The 27185-nt window shown below is 40.1% G+C and overlaps 1 protein-coding gene and 1 long non-coding RNA gene across 5 annotated transcripts in view; one reads left to right on the forward strand and one right to left on the reverse strand.

The window, feature by feature from the left end:
• EMB (embigin) overlaps positions 1-8834 on the reverse strand; it is a 26409-nt gene extending 17575 nt beyond the window's left edge. For 3 of the 4 annotated variants that reach the window (XR_004409430.2, XM_033009140.2, XM_033009141.2), the window contains exons 1-3: positions 8445-8834; positions 3382-3468; positions 1188-1277 (exon numbers count right to left, since the gene is read on the reverse strand). Coding sequence is in view for 3 of the 4 variants with exons in the window: in XM_033009140.2 (XP_032865031.2) it covers positions 1188-1277; positions 3382-3468; positions 8445-8544 (277 nt within the window). In the remaining variant the exon portion in view is untranslated. The remainder of the gene's footprint in view (positions 1-1187; positions 1278-3381; positions 3469-8444) is intronic. The other variant, XM_033009142.2, reaches the window with a different exon arrangement.
• On the forward strand, positions 8050-26914 carry LOC116965521. Its single transcript, XR_004409431.2, has 4 exons — positions 8050-8472; positions 14045-14197; positions 16546-16642; positions 22199-26914. It is a non-coding gene; the product is annotated as an uncharacterized LOC116965521 (long non-coding RNA).
• Positions 26915-27185: the final 271 nt, after the last annotated feature.

Here is a 27185-nt window from a genome sequence, read left to right on the forward strand (position 1 = left end):
TCATCCTGTAAAGGTAATTATGCAGCAGAGTGTCAATATGGTATTGCAATTGTTTCTTATAGTAATCTTAATGGAAAAAAAGGACCTTGCCAAATGCTGACTACTATGCAGATCCTTTCATATACCTTGTGTGTTAACAGCCAGAATCTTAGAGCAGCAGTGTTGTGTAGTCACTATTGTAGCAATTATGCCATTTTAGAAGATGGTTTCTAGCTTTAATATAGTGTAATTGTCAATGTCAATACTCTAAAGAGGTCCTAGCTACCGATTTTAGTCTAATTCAAAGAGTCACCTATAACTTACAGGTAGGTCCTAGAACTGTCTAAGGACTACATCAGTGTTTAAGTAGAGCATGGAAAAGTAGTAAGCTTTAGAAAAATAAAAAAGAAGAAACAGAAAGACAAGACAATGCCATTCTCAAAGCCACGATAATTTAACAACGCAGCCAGAAAGTTACAGATAGACTATCTAATCTAGATGCAGCTCTAACAAATGCAGAGGCAAGAACACCCTGTGCTCCACTAGAATATGGTCAGAGTCCCTCACCCATGGAACTCCTGTTATGCTGCAGGGAATACCTTTCCACACACAAAGAATAGCAATACCAACCATCATCTGCCTGACTACATACTCCTTTCCTTCTGTGAGGGAAAGCTACAATTAAAACATTTAATATGGCCCACAAAATCCCTTTTCTGTAGGGCTACAGATAACATATTATTTGGAGACTAGTTCTAGAAAGCTTGATACAGTTATCAGGCAGGTAACTCTAAGCATGAACAGTCTGTCCCCACCACTATACTTGTTCTCATGCTCTGAATATTTCAAGAACAGAGCAAGAAAGCCAATTAATAAGCTACAGCTTTCACACGCATTTTTTACACATCATTATTTCATTAGTATTGTACTATCTGCATACAAGTTCCTAGTAAACTAAAGCCCACTATGGGAAAAGACATTAGAAGCTATGCTTAAAGGAAAGGTCTATTCAATACAGTTATAGCTATTTTCATTTTTTTCAGTTTCCACAGTTATTTTCTATACAACTTTAAACAAACTATTTGTCTTGGTAATTATCAACTAACATGAATCCTCCATAACCACTTAATTAAACAGTATCAAGGTAGAACCTTAGGGTAACTGAAATTTAGTGATTTAAGTAGAACACAACATGCGATTGTTTTTACCATGTGTAGATACATTATGTCCAAGTGTCAAATGATCTGAAGGGCTCTCCCCAGTTTGCCAGTTGACAGTTCGTGTAGTTGTCATGGGCTCTGAAAGGTTAAAAAACCCAAACTTGTTACAAAAAAATTAATTTTCTTTCAATTTAGTGATAAAAAGAAAGATATTTACATCACCCACCACCACAGTAGACACAATATACTGTGTTTTAAGCCACATGTTTTACATGCTTGCAAACTAATTTTGTCAATTGTTTTACAATGCCTTTCAGAAACATATAAACAGTAATTACAGATTGAATCTGCCTAATCATACAACACTATAGAAGAAAATTATTCTAGCTTTCAAAGAAGGAAAGGGGTTTCATTATCTCTCCTGTCCATGGATTCAAAATGTACCCACTCAGTTGTGAGAACAGAAAATTGGCTACAGCTTCAGTCTTCTGAGAGAAGCACTGGGTGGCAGAGTTGATCACTGTGCAGTGGAAATACTATCTTGGAAAGCCTAGATCTTCTCAGAATTACTCCTTCTCTTTTCCTACATGAAATACTGAACTTTACCTCAAAGTTCTTAAACACATGCCTCTCCGCTACAGTTGAGAAATCTGGCTGTGCTGAAGGAGGTCCCTGCTAAGGGTTAACAGCTAAAGATCTCTGAGCAAGCATAAGCAGAAGTACCACGTCTTCCACCTTGCTGGCCAGTCCTGTAAAGCAGTGTTTATCAACATGTCAGCTCAACAACAGAGAATGCTATGCCATAAGGCAATCAGCCTTTTACTTTGCTTGTTCCATCTGCACTTTCACACCTTCCATTATGCTTCAATCAGTTTAAATAACAGTAAACCTGTATATTAAGGTGGACGTTGTGGAAAAACACAGCTTCAATCTAGTTCACTTGGCTGTTGACAGCAGACTGGTCAATCTCAACTACCAGTCCAAAATGGCTTTTTAAGCAAAAAAATTATAAACTTGTTTCCTAGCACCAGTCAGTAAGTCCTGTTGCTCTAGACAAGAGCACAAGCAAGCCTTGATCTTGCCTGATGAAGAAAAACTAGTTCAAGTGTTCACTCCTGAAATAACATGAGGGCTGAAAGAGTGTGCATTCTTCCTCTATGTGTGCAAACACCTTGACAGCATGCCAAGGCTGTCATGGATCACCTGAGTTTATGTCAGTCTAGTGCACACACCAACTGGTTTGTTACTGAAGTCTCATGATGACACATTCAAAAAGCATCAGTTCATATGGTAGTTGTTATCCATCCACAAAAAAATACAGAGCCTTTAAAATGTCTTGCACACTAGTAAGATCCTCATACTGACTTTCTTCCTCAATTCACATATCACATGAAAATAGTCAGGCGAGGTCATATTATACAAAATACTTAATGTATTTTAGCTTATATGTATGTTTATGTATGAAAAGAGTTATTGAATCCATTAGCTAATGCACTCTCTTGTTCTCACACACATTGTGCTAAATAGCTCTGAAGATGAACACCAGGTAAATAACACTATCATCTTCAATGAGAAAACTGTAGACAGAATATCTTGTCCAAATTTGGAGTTCATGTATAAATATAACTTTGCCTGTGTTTGCTTTGTAGTAATCAACATGAGCTTTGGTACACTGCTGAATTATCAGTTTCTTCTCCTGCCTGGAACTTATTCTCTACTCCCTATCAAAACCACAATTAAGGTCTAGAATATGGTAAATAAAGCGTAGGGACAAATGAAGGTTTTGACACATCCATAATTAAAAAGAAAAAATATATAGATGAAGCTGGCAGACAGTGATGCAAGGGCATTATTACACCTCTGACTAATACAAGAACATAAGGAGTCCTCACATGAAAAATCGTCAAGTGTAAGTGCTAGAACAGAGCCTCCCACAATCATTCTAGTTCAGGAAATGTTCTATCTTCAGGGTCACTGCCTGCTTTTATTGCATATATACATAAGGACAACAGATCACACAACTGGCAGTTGGATAGCTTTTTCCACAGTCCTCAAGGTACTTATGACACTTCTTTTGTAGTGGCTTTAAAAGGCTTAGATGGTATCTTAACTTCTGTTCCTTCTGAAAAGTCACAGTCTTATTTCAGAAGACTTTAATAAGAAAATATAAACTCTACATTGTAACTCAGTAATACTAGGGAAAAGTATTATAGCTTTAGGTGTACTGAAATAAAAGAGTTACCAGGAGATGATTCATTAAATCCAGCTTGCATCTTAGTCAAAGAGTTTGCCTGAGACTGACTGGCATCTTGTGTTGTCATAGCTGGATCTGAAGAGAAAAAAGGGTTGAAAAAAACCTTTATTCTCTCTCAGTTGAGCTAAGTTAGAAGTATCCAGTTCACGAAAATAATTCAAACAGAACCTCCTCACTTCAGTCTACTACCTCCATTTTTTTACAAGTTCTCAGCATATATAGCCCAAATGTGCAAGAATTACTTTTCATTAGTTCTTCAGCTTACTTTAGTCAAAAAGAGATTTAAGAACAGAGGCAGTATTATTTGACCTCTAATTTCTGCATATAGATATTTTCCTGTAGTCATGCAAAGTCATTCTTCAGAATATTCCAGCAGACTAATAAACTTTACAACCTGTACTCAAATCCTGTCTTGTTTGTGGGTTTAGATCACCACAGTTTATGACACGGACACTAGTTGATTATTTTAAAACACAGATTAGTAGATTCACTAATAAAATAAGGACCTCATTACAACCTTACATGTCTACCCTGTTTTGTGATGCAGTGAACAACCTTCTTTATTATCATCACCTTGGTGAGCAAAACAAAAGGCATCTGTGTCAAACATTTACTTCACCAATAACAACTACTATTTCCACTCTCCTTAACACTATTGTAAATCTCATTCTGCTCCTATAACACAGAACACTGTTTAAAAGCCAGGCAAGACTCTATAGTTTTGCTTTATGTTCTTGACTGGAAAAAGGACAGCAGTGGAAGAAGCAAAAGACTTGCTTAGTTTGAGTATGTCGCTGTGTCACTCTCCCACTAAGAATTCAAGGTTCCTAGACATTTTATAAAAATGGAGATGTTTGCTCCTTCCTTTCTGCTCCCACATTTTGGTGGCAGAACTCATTAGTGTACAGTACACTCTAGCACCACATGCTTATGTAGTCCACAACATATTCTACTGCTACAGCAGTAGGATATATTCTTCCTCAAACTCAGACCAAACTTCCATTAGTAGCTTCTCAGTGATTTGGCCAGTAGTTACACAGGGAAAAAAGGACACATGTTTTGCAGTTGTAATTAAAGTCTGGGAGGGCTAATAAGCTCTGCTAGACATTGAAGACAGCAGCAAGCATGTGAAGAGTGAAAAGCTCCATCACAGTTTAAGTGTGTGCAAACTTGCTGAGAACTGTGTGCTTTCCACATAAAGTAAAGTTAGCACCCTGCCAGTTCCTATAAGTGAACAACACTACTAACACTCCTACCCCATTTCAGTGCTACAGGCATAGACAACCTACAGACTCTCCCACTAGCACCTCCAGTTCACAGTTACTCCAGACTACGTCAGAGTCATTGCCTGGCTTGCACCATCTGCTTTCTCAACCTGCCTATCACACTTCAATCAGTTTGGATCAAGAGTAAAACAAGGTAAACCAAGCATAAATCAAGGATATAAGAAAAAAAAATTAAGCAATAGTGGATCTTAACAACAGGCTCTTAGTTCTTCATACCAGCCCACCGACCCCACAGCTAAGTGTTCCCTCCCTGCCCTTCACCCAAACAGAGAACTTAAGAAATCTGCTCTGTCTGAACATCTGCTGGCTTATGACCCAGCCAGTGAGAAGACCAAGTCTTATTCTCTGCTTGACAGAGTTGCTGAGGGCAGGGAGAGTTATTATGCTTCTGCTATACATGCCAAGGTTGAGGAAAGGTCCATGAATTTTTCTATCTGCAGCATCTTGAGGCAATCTAAGGATGTCACCGATCACATGACTGTTAGGTTAGTAGATGCATCACCTGCATAGTAATTAAAATCCCCAAAGATGGTAAATTTAGAAGGTGCCAGTGCCAAGCTGTAGAGGATCTCTGTCATTTCTCTGCAAGGCAGGCAGATAACCTGCAACGTGGTTTGCATACTAAGAGTGTTCTCATCCTGGCTCTCTTCCTTGACTCACAAGCTCTTCTCCTCTCATATACACCTGCTGAATAGCATCACAGATCAAGATGACCCAGCATCACATGCTAAGTGTCATCAAGCCAGGTAATGATGTAAGCAAATCAAGTGAAATGACTTCTCAAACTATTGAGTCATGGCTGCGTGCCTTAGCCTATAATTGATTTGCATTAGATTTAATCAATAGTGTGGTAGCTTGCTGAGTTCTTGTTGCTCTGATCTTTAGAAAAGAGTAGGTGAGAGTATGAGGTCATTAATTTATTTTTCTACCTTTGCTCTCAACTACAGTCATTATTTGCGGGCTGAAGTATAGATGTACCACACTTATTACCAGAACAATTTCAGGATTTAAAAACCTATTTCTCTCTTTTTCAGACAGAAAAGTGGCTGAATAAGAAAAGGTTGAGATAAATTAAACCAAATTGTAACACCATTAATTTAATGTTTAATGCCAATTAATTCAATGCCAATTAATTCAATATCAATTTTATACTCTGTACAAGCACACAAGCATTCAGCAGCATCCAAAACCAGCTGCCAGAACCTCCTAGTGCCCCTAGAAAAGGGAAAAGTCACAGGCTGAGCTATCCTGAGGCACCAGAGGATACACAGGAAGGACTTCCAAATGCCCTGATATAAGCCCATCCCTCAGGACAAACCAGAAAAATCCAAGCTGGCAGCGAAGTCTGTAAGAAATTACGTTTATCCTCTACTCATGTAACTCCTTGGTATCTCTTGGGGCAGAGGTTGGGAGACAAGATGCGGTGGGTTTGCTTTTCCTAAAGGAATCTGGCAGCACATGATGCAACTAAATTAGGCAACTACAAGGGTAAGCAAAGGAAGCAGCAAACTCTTAAGACCAGTGTTGTGACAGTTAGAAACTACCCTCAACTCAAAACACAATGGAAGTGATGGCTTAAGTTTTTCAAAACAATTAACTGAACACAGTTACAAGACTAAGAGACAAAAGTAAAAGAAAAATAAAAACTCTCAAGCTGCTTATCTCAAAATTTAAGAGGCCTCTTGTGGTATCCTCCTGACAGGCTGCAAAAGGCTATGCAACCCACCTTTCTGCAACTCAGTCCTTGTGTATCTAGTTCTCTCTGGTTGCTTTTACTACAAACATTTATTTTTATTGAAGAAACCCACTGAACCCCCACATCTCCAGAACACACACCGTTTCTGGACTTCACTAGAACAGTTTTAGCCCTCCTCCCTCCAAGGGAGCATGAACTTCCCCTACTGTACCTGTACAAATAGTCCCTGTGCTCGACTAGCTTTTTGCACATTTAGTTAATAACTTATGGAAGAGTAAAATACTCTTCCTCACATTCAAATCATCATGGAAATCACAAAACAAAGCCTGCCCACCTAGCTCATACAAATATAAAAGCGTTTAGTGGAAGTCTAAAAAACAACTGCCTTACTTTATACAGATAAAGGGTACTAAACGAGTCAGTGGCTCATTTCTCATGTCTGCTCAAAACCAGACATGATATTCGTCACTTTAAGATCATTGTAATTTGTGGAAATTTTGGAGGCAAACAGAGTTTTGTTGGGTTTTTTTGTTTTGTTTTGTCTTCAGATGAGTATATCATATCCCTGAGAGCTTTACATAAAATTACAATTGTTTCAACCACCATTAGGTAGTTTTCAGCAGTAGTAGTCATCAAAAATAAATACCACATGTCTAACTTGCCATAATGTGACTCCCATGTTCCTACAAATATCAGGGCATTTAAAAATCACAAAACTTTTTGATCAATGAAATAAACTGTTAGAAAGGACTTCAATTTTATGCGTGTGTACATAAGTACACATACATATTTTAAAGCTTTAAGAACTACAGATTTTCCCTTGTGTGCATACATAAATATATGTATTTTAAACAAGACTTGAGAACTGCAAACACATTTTCTGCTCTTTCACATTAACTGAAACTACTACAAATTGTACAGAAGTTATCATCACACAGAGAGCAGTATTGGTCCTCTTAGAATTAGGAAGACCAGAGGCACAAACAAAATGCAGATAAGCCATTAACTGTTAAAGTCACAGCAACAGTGTTCACATACATGTACTGGCAGAACTTTCTGCCTTGGCGAGATGTGCTCCAACAATCACATTTTGCACAGCAATCATCAGCAGTCTGATATTTCCATTACCGTTCTGTACTACTCTGCTATGCTTCAAAACAGAGATGAAGAACAGAAATCCACTAGTTTTAGAAGTAAGCTCCTATTTCCTTAGAAGTGGCTGGCCTGCTCCTGAGCTGCTGAAAAACACTCGGGGAAGGCCTGGAAAGCTCAAGTCTCTCTTCCCTTATGGATTTTAAATGTCAACTTTAAAAACAATATAAAATCCTCCAAGGCACATTCTTTGACCTGCTAGACATATTGATATTTTAGCAATTTAATTTACCAATTCGGGTTTTTTCAGGACTTAAACAATACGTTACATGGTAAGGATAGGGCAGCAACAAACCACTGTGCCTCAACCTCCAAGTCCTGAACCTGTGAGCTATTAAATCCTCCCATTTGCAAGGCAGAAAGCAGGAGACTGCGTAAAACCACAGGATTGAACATCCCTGGACGCGGCTCAGCACTTCACCCAGCGTATCTGCTGCTCACCAGCACACACGTGCGGGTTCGCAACGCTAACGGCTGCGTTACCGTCTGTTAGAGAGCATCAAGAAAAGGGATTCCTACTTTCCAGCAGGCCCACGAGAAACCCGAACGCTTTTTTGAAGCGAAAGACGAGAGAGAGGACGGGGGGGCAGGGGTGGCAGCGGCCCCCGCTGCGGCTGTCAGGGAGGAAGCAGCGCTGCGGAGTTCCGACCCCGGAGAGGGTCGGAGCCGCCGAGGGGAAGAAACGCCTCAGTAGTTTAAACAGTCAGGGCCGAGAGACGGCCGCCTGGCCGGGCCACCGCTTCGTCCCCCCGGGGAGCCAGGGAGATGCTTCGACACACGAAGGACCTCTGCTCCGCCGCAGCTTCCAGGCGGTACCCCTCCCCTTGTCGCCGCAGCCCACCCCGCCGCTGAGGGCAGCCGGGGCGGCTGCGGCCCGGCCCGGCCCAGCCCAGCCCGAGAGAGGAGGGAGCTTTTACCTGGGGGGCTCCCGCCCGAGACGGTGAGGTAAAGGCAGAGCAGCAGCAGCTGCAGCAGCAGCTGCCGGCACGGGCGCTTCCCGTAGAAGGCGGCAAGCATGGTGCCCGAACGGCCGCCGCACTTGCGCTGCCGATCGCCTCCGCGGCGCGCAGGCAGCTGGTTCGGCCACGTACCGCCGGCGGGTCGGGGCGGCTGAGGAAGCCTCAAGCGGGCCGAAGCGGCTCTGCGGGAGAGCCGGCCGCTGCAGCCGCGATGGGGATCAAAACCAAAACAAAGCAGCCCCAAATCCACCAACAGGGCAAACACCGGGCAACAACCAGCGGGGGGGGGGGGGGGGGGGGGGGGGGGGGGGAAGGCAAAGAGCCGCTGTAGGTACCACAGATCCTCCTCACAAGGAGAGCATGTAACAGTCGGCGCGTCCCCTCCGGGCTTTATGAGGCGGGAGGAAGGGCGTGGGTGAGCACCGGTGATTAATTGGCGAGGGGCCCTCACTGCTGATCCGGCTTGGAGGCTCTCTGGGGAGAGCTGGAAGCTGACAGAGCACGTAGGGAGGTTGGCTTGGGTCGGGTCGGGTCTTATTTTTGGCCAAAAGCAGCTGTTACTGCAGGACCACCTCGGCTCCTGCAACCCTCCGAGGCAGCTGGCTCTGGTAGGGTTTGCCCGGAGAATGTTGCCCAGGCTGCCCTTTGGCTGGTGATCTTCTGGAGAGCCCAGCTTTGAGGGTCAGTGGCTCCAGGGCAGCTGGGTTATACTGTATGAGAGCTGAGGCTTTTCACATCTCTTTTTCTAAATCTCCTGCCTTAGGCAGCAATGCCCGGAGAGCACCTTTTCTAATAAATGATTCTCAGGACTTTGATTAACTGCTTGGTGCCTTTAAAATCACAATTTAACAGCTTATACTGTTTTAATCTGTATTTAGCTGTGTACATACATAGTAAACCAGTTCATATATATAAATATATATGCATTTCTGTTTGTTACTTGATAAGTAACTGAATATGGATTTTGCTGTAGAAAATCTGGCAGGGTAGAATTCTCTGAAGGATAGTCTCCATCATAGGGTACTTGCTGCTTCTTCCTTCTTACCAAGATACCGTTACTTCAGCTAATGTAAAAGTTGAATTCTGTGTAAGGTTTATATCAATAATGCAAAAGGTCACTGTAACTAAGCCTTTACATAATTTTAGCTCTCCTGTGTTGGCAGAGCTGTATGAGTTTATGCAGAGCAGGAGTAAGTCAAATCCCGTGTGGTGATTTTCCAGCATTGCACACGTTCATGCTGCCATCCATGTCTTCCAATACCAGTAGGTGTCCTTCAGATTAAAATTTTTCATCATAAAGTCTCCCAGTAGATATAACTAACAGCAAGAGACTGGGAACAGTATTGTTTCATTAAGCCCTTCCTGCATGTCACAGGAAGACTCAGGATTACTGCTGACTAAATAGGACCATGGATAGATTCTTTCTGTTGAAAGAATGAACACCCTTCATATACTTGGAGCAATGGGATGGAGCCTTCTATACTCTAGCTCTGAGGTTGTTTATCTGATGTACAAAAATGTTGGAGGTCATACATATGAGTAGTCAGTGCACAGTGATGCCTATACAGCTGTAAATCCACTGCTCCTGAAATTTAGCTGCAACCTATAGATCTGTGGTGTGGTGTGATAGACAGACCACTGTGCTCTAAGTAGTCTGACAGCCTGCTGCAACTGCACAGAGCGATGGGATTCAGAGAGAATCCAATTCAGATAAGGCTGTTTAGGAATGGCAGAAGGTCTTCAGCTTTTAATGGGAAAAAAATTGGCTGGAGTGTGAAAGCTTTTTTATCTGAACCAGTTAGGCTTGAAGGGTCTTATCTCTTGCAGGTAGGGGTGAGAAAAGAAAAGAGTATGTTGACTGCCTTTAGATATAAATGGGCTGGTTTGTAGTTCCAGTTAGCTGTCCCTGGAATGGGTGAAAAGAAAAACTTATGTTCACCTAATTTAGTAGTTGGGTATGCAGCACTTTTTATCCTCCTGGAAACCACATGGATTCGTTAGTGTGGAGTGAATCTGTATAGAAATCTATGGCTAACCTCTGTCAGGAATGGAGCTGCTAGGACAGTCTGTCCTAGGAGCTCGCTGTGGCTCTATCAGTTCTTGCTCAGTGGAAATAGTAGAGGTTCTGATGGAGATGATTTGAGTGATGTGACATTATGTCCTATATAGGACTGACTTCTGTTTTTCCCCCAAGTCATCTTGGGTAGATCATCAAAGCAGCCTGAAGACATGAATACTTCAGGATTCCTTCAAAACTCATTTTCAGCGCTTGTCTGCTAATGGTGCATCCCACACTTACCTAATGATGAATGGGAAGAAAACAAACATTAAACTGCTCCTGAGGGACCTGTTGTTTCTTATAGTAGAAGCTACAAAGCAATGGAAGGGGGAAAGGCAAAGAGGAAGCAGAATTTAGGGGAAATGATTGAGCAAAGAACCAAACAGCCCTTTAGGGGTTTCAGTGTTCCAGAGCTTGCCTTACCATAATAATATGCTAGTACTAGATTACTCTCCAAATGCTGCTGCTGGATTTGGTAGATCACCAAAAGTGTAGAATTGAGAGATTTCAGAAATCATAAAGTTAGGGATAACAAACTATGAGAAGGTAGATTATTTGTGATATTAATAAAAATCAGTTTTCATATTTACTTGCATTTGGAAAAACTGGTGAGGAGGAATTTTAGGAAAAGTATAGTAAAACTAATCTACTCCATCTATTAACATCCAGCATATTTCCTCTAATTTCTTAAGGTAATTCTTTTCTCTCACTTCCAGAGAGAAGCTGACTTATTCTTACATGGTAATCACTTGGCAAATATGGTGGTCATTTTGGAACAAAGATTACTGTGTTGAACTATAGTCTGGCTTGTAAGAAATAACATACTTAATAAAAACTCTAATACAGGGAGATTGCTGGCTTATTCAGCTGGAAGATCTTTGCCAACATTTTTCATGGTAGAAGGAAAGTAAATCCAAATTTGAAAATTGCTGTGACATGTTAGCTGAAATAAAATTTTGATAATTTGTACTTTCACCATTCGTTTTCTCCAAAAACCAAGTCTGTGTTCTCAAAGCCTAGTGTTTGGCATTCATTTATTTCTGTTAATAACTAAAACAGTAGAATAACCAAAGGCCATACCGGATCCATCAGTTTCCTTGGCTGGAGGTTTGCTTTTTATAAAATCCAATCAAATTGTGAAAAAGGTAACAAATGCACATGTGAGAATAACTGGGAAAAGGAAGAAACAGTCAAAAGGGACTGAAAACCTCTTGAGATGGCTGTTCAGATATGTTTCAGGAATGGTGCTTAGCAGTTTTCAGTATCTGAAGCTGAATCATCCAGACCTTATTAGTCACTAGCTAGATTTTTCTAACATTCAAGTAACTTTAATGAGGAGACATTTGTTTATGAGTGTGAAATTTTTAATTGGAAAAGCATGAAAATAAACAGTGGGAAATAAGACATACAATTTAGAATTACTTCAGAAATAAGTCTTGCAAGCATAGCCAGGAGATAATTCTGCAAGGCCAGGAGATCATATTACTAATCTGTGGATCTCTATCAAAAAGATGTGCCCGAGTAGGTGCTATGCAACATCTCCATGGGTGCCCCATTCTACAGTAACAGTCATAATAAACTGTTGTAATAAAACAACAGTTTATTCAACAGTTAAAAAAAAAAAAATGCATTATGCATGTGTTTCTGAAAGCCAAAGCAATATATTGAATGGTAGTACAAGACTACAAAATGGAATGTTATTGTTTTCCCCAAACATTTATCTTTTGATTGCTGTCTTTGAAGGATTTAACTAAACTGACCTCTTGGCTGGATATAAAATTACAGGCCAGATTATGCAATCTGCATACTCTGCAACTGCCTACTCTGCAGTGTCTGCATCCTGCTGAGTGGCTGTAAATCTCAGTATCTTCTGTCACCTCCTCAAAGGCAATTTGCAGGACTAAGCATGTAATCTCTATTGAGAATTCTGCCATTTATCAAATGTCTAATGTTGTGTTCTAAAATCTGAGCTGTAGATGAAACAAAAATTTGGGCTATAGCACTGTAGAAACATATTTCTTAAAAATCCTAGGTTGCTGCCAGTACCAATTATTGAGATTGGCAATACTGATCATACAGGATACAATATTGATTGTTATTGTCCGGGGTTTGATTTTGTACAGGGTCACAGATTATGCAGTATGGCTTTGCTCAGAAAAGGCTTTGTTCACATGGCAAACACACCATTATCAGGAACTGGCAACCAGAAAGACAATTAAGATTTTTGGCAAACAGTTCTTCTTGCCTTTCTGCCCCACTGTCCCCTGAAGCCTGAACAAAATTGGCATTTTTAAATGGAAAATACAATGAAAAAACAGTATTTTGTTTAAAAAACAATTTAGATTTAAACCTTATGTACAGACATTGAAAGAATTTTCTACAATCTGCTAGTTTTATGTAGAACTAAAGTTCACTGTGACACCAATGCATGCCACCCTATCACATGGTTTATTTTGCAAGCTGTTGCTTCAAAATGTGTAGAAAATATTTTAAATGTCTCAAGCAAGGCCAGACTTTGAGGAAGGTAGTGTATTTCATTACAGTAACGTACCTGGAAAAAGTAAGCCAGCCTCTGATCTGAATACAATTTGGGAACCATTACTCTGTGTAATTGTAATTATGCAGGCACGCAGTCTTACCTACTGCTTTAATATCAAGAAGAAGATGATTAATAAGTCTTTTTCATGAATTCTCCATTTTCCAACCTGTCAAAGTCTTAAAAATAGTTTCTCTTTTGTTGAAAAGATAAAAAATCATGGGAGGCCTTGTATACAAAAAACTATGCAGGAAAGTCTCTTCCATTCTGCTACTTTACTTGCTCAATTATAAGCAGCAATAAGTGGGAGCACTAAGTTCTCTGGTGAAACAGGCCTTGTTTATATAATTGAAATTGGGCTATGTGAGGTTCTTGCTCTGGGGGAAGTTATGTGTGTGATGCACAAGATAATGCTTTACTGTTTGGTTTTTTTTTTTTTCTGAGTGTGTTGACAGAGTGTAGACATTGCCTCATTCAACTGACCTGTTTTATGTTTTCCTCTGCTGTGGTGGTTTCTTTTTCAGGTAGTTGACACAAACCTAGTTTCTCTGAATTTATTTTTTTTTTTTTTTAATTTGGAAATATGTTTGCAATGCTGAAGATAAGACTTGAAGACAATACAGTGTAAAATAAGTAACAAGTGGCCTAAGCCTCATTATATTCCTGATGGAGGGAAGTAATTCAAGTTAAACACTACTCCGTGTGTTTATTAGTCAAGTAAACTTTAGAAACTCTACGTCCAACAGCATCCTTTCACTTTCAACACTGTTTTTCCTTTAGTCTTTATGTATTATTTTAGAAAGAGAAAAGAGTACTTCAGAAAAAAGTGGAGAGAGCTATATAACTAAAACTGGTATTTGTAATTTCAAAATCCTGCATTTATGAACAGTTTTTAGTAGCCTTTTGCTTTTTAATTATTTTCTCTCTTAAATGGAAGTGAAGGGGTTTTTTCTTAAATCCCAGGACTCCAGGAAGGGAGCAGAAAAAAATAAGAAAAAGGATTGCAAAAGTTGTGGCATTTTTAGTGACTGCAGAGTCATCATAGCCAAAACTGATGAACTGAAGTGGGAAGAACCATGCTGTTATTTGAACACTTTATAACTTCGTGGAACGCAGGTAAGATATGTCCATGTCCTCATCTGCACAGAGGCAGAGACCTGTTTGTATGCATTGGGAAGACCTAATAGTAGTGGCTCTGAGTGAATGCGAATATTCACTTTTCTAAAACTTAAGAATCCCTATACATGTTGGCAGAACCACACCATCTAAGACAGCACAAGCAAAGGTATCCTGGAATCTGCACACTACAGGAGTACAAGTGTGTTTCTTGTACCATACTATTTCTGATAAAGAGACAATTCAGTTTCAGGGTTTACCACAGTGATAATTCTCATAGCTTTTAATTCACCCAAACACAACATTTATGTAATAAGTACAGAACTATTTAAATACTCTCTGAAATGATTCATACTCTGAACTGAATAGCTCAGTACTTTAATAAAAAAAGTACATTGCTCCAGAGAGAGGTGGTCTTAGGTATTTTTCTTTGGGTGGGAAAGTAAACACCATTCTAAAACAAAACAGCCTGTAAACATTTCTACTTTGTCACATGTGGAAGACCTTCTTTCAGAAATTGTTTACCAGTCTGCAAGTATTTCATTTGGAGAAGTGGAAACGGCATGTAGCAAACAGAATTCAGACAAAGGAAGGAAAGCCACCAGAACTCTAATAAAGAAACATACTTGTCTGCAATAAGAAAGAGTATCAGGAGTCAGGCTTTGCACGTCTAGAATTTGTGGAATACCTGTTTGCACAAACCCATTTTCTCTCACAGGCTCTTTCAGTCTGACTGTGCATCATAATCCTCCAGATTTTCTGATGCCTAAAAGCTGTGTGCACTCTAATTCTGCCAGGAGAATGTTTTCATCCAGAGCTGTAAACCACCCCAATAGAAGTGTCCATTGGGATCTGTGAGACAGGAACTGCTGGGCTCTGACACAGTCATCTTACGTATCTTTTTAGTCCTGTTAATATACAAATTTTATTTTACACTGGTAATAATGGAGTTAAAATGCCTTTTTCAGCTGAGTTTATGTCACACCAGAAGGGTTCAAAGATGAACTTCTGAAGGTGACTTTTTAACAGCAGATTTGTCCTGCAAGGCATTTCCACAAAGGATTCATCAGGGTTATATTATAACTTGGGCAATGTTATCAATATTTCCAGGGAAAAAATACATATATATATATATATATATATTTGTGTGTGCGTATTATATATATATGTGTGTGTGTGTGTGTAAGTGAAAGAGGCCTAAATTATATTAGTGTGTAGAATGTAAATTTCAAAGTGAAGAAGAATCATAATAAATAGTTTTTACTTTTATGTCTGACTCAGAAATTGTTGATATATTTCCAAATATTTCTGCATTTAGTAAGCTGAGGGAGGATTATGCAAAGATAACTTCCCCTAATTAAATTCTACCTTTCAATACAATTTAAAAAAAAAGATTCCTCATAAAGAGAAGAATGTGTGGAACATATCAATAATGAAAAATCTGCAAAGGTAATGTAATTTTTTTTCAACAACAGACTGATACCAGTTTATCCTGACTGATCTATGACGTTTATTTCAGGTTTTGTAAACCCCACAAATGTCAGAAAAAAAGGCATCTTTTTGTTCTTCATTGTTCCAGCTTCCTCTGCAGCTTGTTTCACCTTTTGATTATCAGAGTTACTGGAACCAATAGTAAACTGTAATGTAGAATTTAAATTTATAGTATAAGAATTAATCTGTTGTAATTAATTGCATTTTCATTAATTCAGCTGCAAGTTAGAGTTAGTAACACTGAGACAGCTTTTTAGAAGAACAAATAATTTTGTTTGTTTTTTAAATAAATCAGGTAAGTACAAAATCACATCTGACATCAGTAAGACATTAGAAACCATATAATTTTGTTTGGTTTTTAAATAAATCAGGTAAGTACAAAATCACATCTGACATCAGTAAGACATTAGAAACCATATTTCTAAGGGTAGCCTAATTATTTACTGGAAAATAAAGCTTCAGAGAAAAATGTAAATTGGTCTACTGTGAGGATGTTGGGTCATTCTGACTAGATGACATATTCCTCTGACTGACTTCTCACAGTGTTTGAAGTAAGTCTGTCAGGAAAATATGATCTCTCCATGTGGATCCTATTCCCATGCTTGACAACATTTAATGTGTTTGTTGTCACATCATCCTTGTGGGTAATGTTAACTCTAGTGAGACACTAAGTGGCTCACCTGAGATGACCGAGGAAAAGCGTTACACTTGACTGTTCTTTTCTAGCTTTTTCTGCCCTATGCCAGGTTCTTTTTGATTCCCCATGATAAAGCTGGGTAGATCGAAAAGGCTACTTGGGGTGCACTTAAAAAGAGGCATTCCCTGATGACCTTTTTTATTACTCCTCTTTATTCTAGGAGACAGCAAGTCATGCCCTTTGTACAGACAGCATGTTTGGACTCGGCTTAAGAAGAATTTGAGTTGCCCCCTCTAACACACAGCACAGATTGCAGGGTGAGCATCTGAGACTGCAGACAGCTGTGTGAACATGGTGATTTTGATGCAAGCGAATGTTGAATGTTTGAGTGCTTTTACACATTGGCATTATGTTGGAAATTAGATTCCAATTACCAGAGACCTGAAAAACTGCTGTTGTGCAACAGGGTCATTGTGCTTTAGGACTTCTGCAAGGGATTTGATTATTGCAGATCTTTAGGACTTGATGGTTATAGGTCTTCTGGACTTACAGCTAGTGAAGTATATCAACTAGGAGAAGCATAATTTTTTAAGAAGAAGCTTCTTAGAGAGGTGTCTTTTCAAGGCTTTACAGATAAACACTGTCCAGCTTTACTTTAGAAGTGGTATGCTTACTTTTGCATTCTACTGTCCTGGGATATTAAAACCAGAAGTAAAATTTCAGTTAGTTTCATATTGGTACACACTTATTTTAAACATGTTTGAAAGTTTCATAAAATTATTTAAAGTTTCTCACACAGTTGCTAAAACAAACCTTATTAATTATAAAAAACTTAAAGCCTTTTTCTTCCTTTGATAATACATCCTTGAGGATGATGATGCCTCACTGTTACAGTGCATCAAGCCAGGGGAAGCACGGCTGTCGTGGTTTGAGCCTGTTCGGCAGCCAACCACCACGCAGCCACTCTCGCTCCCTTCTCTTCTGGCAATAAGGCACAGAGAGCCAGGCTTGGGGTTCGAGATAGGACTGGGATGGGGAAAAATCCCCCTTTATGGGCACGAGCAGAAGGCAGACTCGTTAGGGGAAGAAAAAAAAGAACATACATTTATTACAGACACTAACAACAACACTTAACAGAGTAGGACAGTGAGAAGCATTGCCACATCTTGAGAACACCTTCCCCTCACCCCTCCCTTCTTCCCGGGCTCAGCTCTGCTCCCAATATCTCTACCTCCTCCCCCCAGTGGCACAGGGGCAGGGAATGGAGGCAGTGCAGTCAGTGCTGCCACTTCTTCTATCTTCGGTGAGGGGAGCTTCTGGAACTTGTTTCCCCTGATCCATCGTGGTCCCCCTCTCACAGGAGACAGTCCTCCACAAACTTTCTCCGATGTGAGTCCCTCCCACGGGCCGCAGTGTTCCCCACACTGCTCTGTTGTGGGTCACTAACTTTCTCTGACTGTATTCCCTCCCACAGCTGCAGCCCTTCCCGAGCTGCTCCGGCGTGGGACACCCCCACATGCTGCAATCCTCCCAGTGCTGAATTACAGCAGCGGGGCTACCTTTTCCCACAAGACCCCGGCCTTCTTTGGGCACAGCACCTTGATTAACCAGGTGGAAGCCACAGGCCATAAATCAATGTCTGCTCCACCATGGATCTTCATGGGTGGCAGGGGGGGCCGCCCTGCCGTCTCACCACAGGATACAGGGGGGTCTCTGCTCCAGCACACCTCCCCCCTCCTTTCTTCCTCCGTTCCTCCACTGACCTTGGTGTTCACGCAGCTGCAGCAACTCCTCCTCACAAGTCCGACTGCACGTCACCACGTCCCTTCTTAAATACGTTATCACAGAGGCGCAACTGATTGGCTCAGTTTTTGAGTAGAGGTGGAGCTGACTTGGAGCTGGGGGAGCTTCGAGAAGCTTCTCACAGGGGGCGGCCCCTATAGTGCCTTCCCCTGCCACCAAAAAAACCCCACCACTCACTCAAACCCAGGACAACAGGTGTTAATTACATTTTTTTGAAATAATCATTAAATAGTTTGTAGTTTACACAGAGACCATGACTTCTATGCAGTAAGTTAATTGAATTTAGTAGTAGGAAAATAGGACAATAAATCTGGATTGCAGAAATTTCTGCCAGAAATCTGTGACTGCAGTGGTTGGAAAATACATGTTCCTCTTTTCACACACTTTTCTTAGTCACTGTTCTACTTAATCTTGATAAAGGGGGGTTGGACTAGATGACCTCTAAAGGCCCCTTCCAACCCAAACCATTCTATGATTCTATATGGATATGGACAAACCTCCTGCATCATTAATACATCCCAGTTTATCAGTGCAGCATAATTCATCACTGCTTCTACAGCTTCTCTGCAGCCTCATCCTTCAACAGTGAAAGAGAAACCAGTTCTAAGGCAGCTGTCATGACAGTGCACTAATTTTTCCAGCTGTTGTGTGCTGCAGAAGTTGCTCTGCCCACTGAAACTCCACAAATTGCAGCTTTCCTTCCTAGTAGGAAAAAAAAAAAAATGACTTGTGCATCTATTACTTTTTTAGCAGTTTCCCCTCCAGGCAACAAATTTATTATTGAAAACCTTTTCACTCTTTAGCAGACTTTCAAAGCATGCTCTGTGATGTCTCAGGTAGAAGCAGTACAGGTGTTATTACTGGAGAAACAGATCCTTGCAAGGAAAACCCATCTCTAGGTGGGTTTGTAACAAGGAATGTGATACAGTCCACACAACACTTAATTTAATCACACAGAGTGATCTTTCAATTACCTCATTTCACACTCTTTTTGCAAAATAATACATCTCTTTTCACATACTGCTTGGTAGTATTAAATTGATGTCAGAAAAAAGGGGGACATTTTAATTGTCCACATTTTCCTAAAACACATAGGGTGTTACATTGTATAACACTCAAAAAAAAACCACACTGAGCTTTTCAAAAGAGGAACTTTTCAAGAGACAGGATCTTGTAATGGCTACCTGAAGTCAACTAAAGCCGGAAACATCACCATTTCCAATTCTTTGTCTGTATGCCAAGTATGCAGCTTATCTGATGCACAGTATGACTGTTCACATTTAGTCCTAAACAGGCATTCTCTGTAGTTCAAAAAATTAAACTTCTTGGCTTTTAAAAAGGAAGGACGTACAAAAGGTAGATCTCTCACAAAAGGACTGGATTTCTGTGGGAACTGAGCAAACATTTTTCCAGATTTCTATTGAGAACAGCAGTGCTATCAAGTAGCACTTTATGTCTCTTATTCAGATAATGCCTTTGTGCAGTGTTTGCTACTTTTTCACTCTTACAACAGAAGCTAGAGAATAGTATTTATCAACTGCATGTTTGTTTCTTGCTCACTTTGTGTTACCTACCCTCAATAGCTCTTGCCATATTTTGTGCATGTGCATATGAGCATAATTTGAATGAAGAAGTACAATCATCAGTTGTATTTCATTTTGGAGAAGATGAGATAAGAAATGTATCATCCTCTTAATGCAAAGTTTATACAATATTTCTTTCTTTATCACTCTTCTCCCTATGTAGACCTAGAGGGAAAATGCCCTTTTTGGGTTACTATCAGATTGTGAACTACAAGCACAAAAAAACTAGCTTGTAGGAAACATGCATTAAGTTCTTCACAGTGTCCCTAAGGTAGCAGTTTTACTGTCAGTAGGCACTGATCAGAGCAGGCAGGAACATGCTTGGGTACACTGTCGTATTAAGAATGGTCGAATCTCTCCCAAAGTCCGTGGACTTCTGGCATGGATGAACTTGGACTTGAGTGCAGGTTTGGGTCTGTATTTGGAAGGCAGCATAGACATGTACAAAACAAGCCGTGTTTATATAAAACCCAACTAAGGAGAGATATGCAAATCAGGCTTAGAGCAAAACAAGAGACCTTTATCCAATGCAAAATTAACTCATTGTATGATAATGACAAGTCATTAGTTTCCTTTCACAGATAACAGTAATCTACCCTGAAGCACAACTCTGAAGGAAAGAAAACCTTCCCAACTTCACTGCTGATACTGCATACAGGCTTGCCAGGCATGCTGGATTCAGTGACAGTAGAGAATAGCTGGGTAGTGGCTGCTATTTTATTTTGGGGGAGAAGGCAGTCTCTTCTCAGATGGAAGATAAATTGACTTATCACAGTTTATATTTCACTAAATATATTTTTAAATCACAGTCTCTGGTTTTCAAATCAGTAAGCACTGTTAAGCTACCGCTACTGAGAAGGAAAGTGCACATATCTGCAACAATTCAGTGGTGGGTTAAGCTCTTGTGTAACAGAAATCACTGATACATGTTAAGAAAAAGCTTTCCCTTTTAAAGACAAACAAGAGTAACATCCATCTTAAAATCCTACAGAATTTTCCCTTCTCTGAATTTTCACCAATTTTTGTTGCACATATTTATCATTAGAAAATGATAAATTAAAAAAAGACAATTGGATTTGTTTTGACTTCTTTGCACCTTCTGCTGCACTTTACATAGGACACATTTATGTTCTGGCTAAGCCAGTGCATGTCTGAGCCTCAATTCTGGCTAATGAGCTAGAGGAATATCCTCCTCCTGGCACGCCATCTAGTTTCCTTTGTATTTATGACTCAAAGTCTTCTCGGAGTAGAGCCAGACCTTCTGGGGGAGCCTGATCTCCCCCTGATACTGAGTGTAAATTGTGAATCTCCTGAATTCCTGCTGTGAACAACAGAGGTGCAGTGCCTTGGAACAAAGGCAGCCAGGCTGTGTTTGGACACCAGACACCAGCAGGTTAGGAGCTGAGACCCTGGTAGCCGGTCCATTCTGAGCAGGAACTGTTAACGCACTTTTGGATGGTAGTTCCATTTTCCCTTGTGTTTGGCTTTGAGACTGCAGAGAAACTCCTGAGACTACAATGCCTGATACTATTTTAAACACAGCTAAGAATCTGATAGCATTCCCCTATTACAATAAATAATTTTCTTGTATTTTTTGTGTGTAGTCTCTAATCAGTTCTAGATTCCTACTGTGTTTTGTTACTGCACTGGATGCTCACATATAGTCCCTTTATCCCTTCCTTTTAAAGCCATCTTCCTTCAAAAACAGATGAGCAGCCTATGCTTGTTTTCCTTTTTCTGAGCGTACTATTTCTTTTAGGTAGGACATATCTAAAAGTGAATATTCCAGTTGTTTTTAAATGTCCTAAAATTATCTATACAGAGTACAATATGGCTGCACTCCATATAGTGCAATAATGTTTTGGTGTCAAAAGCTCAGAATGCAACAAGACTTTATAGTGCATTATATAGAGCACTGAATACTTTTATGAAGGTAACAATTCATTCATTGCTGAGACAAGCCAGTTTTTAACTGCAGACCTGTGAGATAAAAAGAGAGGTGATCATTTTCTGGAGACACCAATACAACTGTGTAGTTTTAAATGTAAAAAAATTTAATTGATCTTTGCTAGAAGATACTGCATATTTGGTTGTTATGGGAGATTTTGGTTTTTTGAGTGGAGGTGACTGGAGTCAGGTGAAATTGGTCGTGTTAAATCATATATTTAGTGAAATATCATAGGCATAACATCAGTGTTCCTAATCACTGGATTTTACTGGTAGTATTGAACAGCTGAAGTATTAGTTTTCTCTGACTTGCATTGTATTGTTCTGCTGAGTATTGCATAAAAAAAATAAAGCTGTGATACAGTGTATAAGACATATTAAAAATGATCACTTTATTGAATGGGTGGTTTAAAAGGAGGTGTGGAGAATATATGGTCAAAACAGACGGGAAAGGCCGGAATAAGAAATGAGCTGTGTGTTTTTATAGGGGTCCTCTATTCCTAGAATTTAATGCCATTTCAATTTTGATTACTTCCACAGTGAGCTCTAATAAAGAAACAGAACTGGTACTTACGCTTATAGAGAATTTTGAAGATGCATCAGACATACAATGGCCATGAAGAACTAGTACAACAATGAAGAAACAAAATAAACTTTGTTAAACAGTGTTTTCAACAGCAGTTTGAAAAGGAGAAAGATTTTCAGCTGTCACGTGTGTATCAGTTGCCTGCTTTTTCCTTTGTCATGAGAAATAGACTTTGTAAGTATGCAGGCTTTCATCTAAGTGTCTCATTTGCTCTTGGTAGCACACTGCAAGATGATGAATATTGGTCATATGATTAGATCAGGAAGTGCAAATGTTTTAACATGGTCTATGTGATTTTTTGCTGTTATTTCTGATAATGCTTGCATCAACTCAATTTTTCAAACCATTATTCATCTTTCTTACGCCTAGTTTAATAGGAGGTTGGATGGTGACACTGGGGTCAGTTTCAGATACTTAGAAATCTGAGAGGATACTGAATACTGAATGTTGGGATACTTTTTGTTGCAGTCAACACAAAACACATTAGAAACAATGCCTTGACTATTCCTTGTGAACGTAAAAGTGCTTTATTTCAAACACTTGAATGCTACAGTTAATCCTGGCATATCTACCTAAATGCTACTGAGGACATCCTTGTAATCTGGTAATTACCAAAGCAAAGCCTTAATTTCTCTTTGTAGGTGATAATTCTGGAGTTCTAGTGGTGGTGATAAATACATTGTGAAAAACTTCAGCACAGGAGCTTTTGAAAGCTTTCATTTCTTTTAAAGAGTTAAAAAAAAAGGGCAAAAGCATGGGTTAGGTCCTTAATGGTTGTTTGGCACAGCACCTTTAATATCTTTAAGTGCTAGATGCTTTGTGTTGTAGACAGCATCTAGCAAAACCAGTGGGAAAGCTAGGGAAACCACTTCCAGGGAAAAACGTGGTTTTCTGTCTCACTATTTCTTTGCATGCCTTTCCCAATGTGTAAAGTCAGAACCTACTTCTGTTTTTTTCTCTTGCTGTACCTACCCAAACATTCATTAATTCAATGTTTTCCACATTTCCCTTCATGGTGAGAAAAGTTGGGACTTCAGAAAGTTATACCTCAGAGTAAGACTTGGGTCCTTTTTTTCCGTCTTTGCTTACACTAAATTATCTCTCTGTATAATCCAAATGTTGTTCTAGATTTTGTCTCAACTGTTTATTTTGTTGGAGCAAGCAATTCATGTACTCCTGCATGTGAAACTCTGCTCACTTACCATTATACTGAATTCAGAACAGTCTATTCAGTACTACAGTCAGCAGTTTGTCTATGGTTTTATGCCTGTAGTCTATCATCATTTGTATCTTCTCAGGGCTTACACTTCTTGCTTTCAACAAGGGATTGTTTTTTCTCTTCCCCATCCCTGAGGCTTGTCCTGACACTCTTCGGAGCTTTGTCCTTTTAACAGACTCCCTTCTGTCCCAGGTCCAAGAATGAAGACAGTACTTTTATTTTTGTACCTATTTGGTATTGTCAGTGAATTTTTTTCATTGTTTCAGTAGCTATGCTTGTGCAGACACTTCAGAATATATTGATTTCCTTAAGGAAGAAGGTAAAGCAAATCTGCCTTTGTCTCTTTAATACAGTACTTAAAGTACATGACCAGATATTGCAAGCTTATTCTCAAGGCCAGAGTCATTTATACCACCATCCCAAATAAGTTGCCCTTTCTACATTTATAGTTAGAACAGATGTAGAGATCTATCTGTTGTAGGGATTGACCCTGATCTGAACTTGCTGATGAATGAGAAATTGTAAAATGACATCCTGTCAACATCCAGAGTGGGATAAAATCCCCATGTTGAGGCAGCCCTGAGATGGGACTTTCTCTTTCACCATGGCAGGCTCTAACCCCATCCCTCACTCCCCGTACCCTCTCCAATAGCTGTTAGATTTGTCACAGCATAATTAAAGATTAATTGGGCAAAAGAGAGAGACAAAAGGAGCATGAATCTGTGGCCATGTGGTCAGAGCACTTGCTGGGGAATGACTGGAAATAATCTAAATCCTATTCATGTACTTTCTTCAGTAACTGTTCTTGAAACAGCATTGGGAATCCAATTTTTCATTTAATTTACTATTTCAAATTTTACTTTCAGTGTGAAAGTCTTATCCAGTAGGTATCAAGTCATGTTTTTCCTGTAGTGAAGACATTTTTGAGCCTTGTGGTGGGAAGCAGGAAAAGCCCCAGTGGCAGGGCAAGGTGCCAAGTCCCAGCCCTAAGGTGTTTATAGCACTGTTAGTAAGTCCAGCACCTCCGAGTACAAATTTGAAAATGAGCATTTCCTCAAAGGTCAGAAAGCACAAGACAAAGTATGAAGGCTGTCGTGGTTTGATCCTGGTCAGCAGCCAACTACCACTCAGACACTTTCTCTCCCTTCCCTAGAGGCTGTGCCCTCTTCTTCCCTCCCCACAAGGCCCGTCATGTGCCTGGTTCCTGTGTGCACCAGGCCTGGAGGGCACCAGCAGGTCCTGCCTGTCCCCCCCCGACTGCCCATGCCCCCTTTTCCACCCAGACCAGACTGTCAGTCCCTGCCTGGGCTCTCTTTTTGGTGTGCCTCTCTCAGGTCCTGCCTGCCGGGTGGAGGTTAGGCCCCCGTTGCAGCTTGTCTGCAGTCCAGCTCCTTTGGGACTGCCTGGAGGGCCATGGGGCTGCGGATGGATGGGTGTTGTGACCAGATGACTGCCTCTTCCAGGTACGTCTTTATTTCTCATTTTGAGGAGGTGGCCCACCTGAGCGGAGGGGTATTTCTGTGGCGGAGGCCATGAGGATGCAAAAGTGCGAGAGGCCAGGGAAGGGCCGCCAGTGCAGGCAGCGTGAGCAGGTGACGGGGCTGTTTGTGTGCTAGGCCCTGCTCCAATCATTACATGAGTGTTTCATCTAATGACAGATTAATTAGTAACAGACCTTGGAGCAAAGACCAGGAAAAGGCCCTTGTGAAGTTAAATCCCTTTCATGTTACTGCCAGACCCTGAAACCCAGTTACTGAACTAGTAGGGACTCTCAGTGGCAGTGGGGCGGCCTCACCAGCAAGGTGAGTGAGGGTGCTCAGGACATCCCCCTGGGTAAGGGGACGCTTTACGAGGGGACTTCAAACAGCAGCTCTTTCTGCTGCTTACAGCAGTGTCATACCTGCTGGTTGTTAACACTGGCTTCTGGGACTCACCGTGGTGCTGGTCCTTGGCTGTCCTGTACAGAGGTAGTGTTAGGGGACTGTGTCCCCTTGGGAAAGGAGCTGGTTCTTAGGAGCACCAAAAAAAACACCCCAAAACACTGAGGCACATGTGTGGATTATAGTGCAGTCTGGCTGGGAAAGCTGAGCACCTCAATCCCAGCAAAATGAACACTTGATGTACAGAACTAGCCCTTTTGAGGGAAGCCCATCAAAGGCACAGCCTGTGGCATGGCATTTGGGTGTCTCCAAGGTAAGGTGCCAGCTAAATGGTGTTTTCAGGCTGAGTAGATAATTCCTCCCTGAACACCTGTATAAAGGACCTCTCTCTTCCCTGGATCTGTCGCAGGTTCATACTAGCTGTCGCTTGATTGTTACATACCTCCTGAGGGTTACATTTTCTCTAAAGGACTCACATAATACCTTTTCAAAAAAAGTAATCTTTTATTACCGCAAGACAGGCAAGCTCTTTTGTTATTGTGAATCTCCTCAGAACTGAAGCACTTTTACAGAGTTCAGTCTTTAAATGTCCTCTTTTATCCTCATTCAGGAAAGTCTGGATTTGATAACGGTCCAGGATTTTAGTATTTCATTTTATCTAAAGAAAAAAAGTCCAAGGAGAAATATGGAAGTTTTTATTCCTTTAATTATGATTTTGTTTTCTGAAGTAGAGCAGTGAATTCTTGGTAACAACATATAACTGAATGAAGTAAAATAATCTGTAATTTTAGTGTTTCAGCTATTTTTGAAGTAAAAATACACCTGTATGTACAGTTTTGCTCACCCATTACTTTTAAGCCTCAGTAAGCACTTCCTATGTTGTACAATAGTCAGCATTTTGCCTATATTTTTATGTATGCAATTTGTCATCAGTTTGTGCTTCTTTAGGGCTTGGCAATGATTTCTTAAACAGTCTCTTCTAGTTGCAGTGTTCCTTTCAAAAATTGGTTTTCCTTCCTGAAGCTCCTTGGTAAAAGGCAGAAGAAGGTAGAGTGGCAAAAGTATTATAAATTAAAGCAGATGGCATTTCAGTTTTGGAGAATATGATGAAGCTTGCACACAATGTTAATTGTCCCATAACCCAGTGCATTTCTTGCACTATGTTGCAAATCACCTTACTTTTCCAGAAGGAAGAATTTTCACATAGTTTAAGAAGGTAACAGTAAAATAACATACAAATAAAAAGAATCATTCCAAACTGGGAAAACTTGGAGAGGTCAATAGATTGTCTAATATAAGGACTTCGTCTGGCTGATGCTTTTGAAGATGTCTAGGTCTTTACGATGACCATGTTTACAATTCTTATGCAATTCAGAGACTGTAAGTAATTCCAAGTACTGAAACATCAAAATACAGAGAAGAGTTGAACTGACTCATCTACACCCCACAAAATCACTTCCTCCGGGAACTGTCAATAACATGATTAAATAAGTTTTGACCAATACATCATGATCATTTGAGGTTAGACTTTGCTGCCGTCAGAGGTGAAATAAACTTTGTTGTGGCAAAAATTTAAATGCCTCTTCAGATCAATGGGTAATTTCAGTGGTTTTTTATAATGATCTCTAGCAGTTTCAAGACTGTTGTATTTCACCAGAGAAAACAATTTATACTTCACTTTGGAAAAGGAACAAAGTATGTGCTACTGTGACAAAGTAAATATTGCTGGTAAACTAACTACTTACCATAATCACCTGTATTTTTAGGGATGAACAAAATGGTGTTAGATCTGAGATTCCTATTTCTGGAACAGGCATCAGAGAATATTAATATAACTACAGA

The sequence above is a fragment of the Tyto alba genome, unplaced genomic scaffold (assembly GCF_018691265.1).
Source record: "Tyto alba isolate M040663 unplaced genomic scaffold, T.alba_DEE_v4.0 Super-Scaffold_42, whole genome shotgun sequence".
NCBI classification, from domain to species: Eukaryota; Metazoa; Chordata; class Aves; order Strigiformes; family Tytonidae; genus Tyto; species Tyto alba.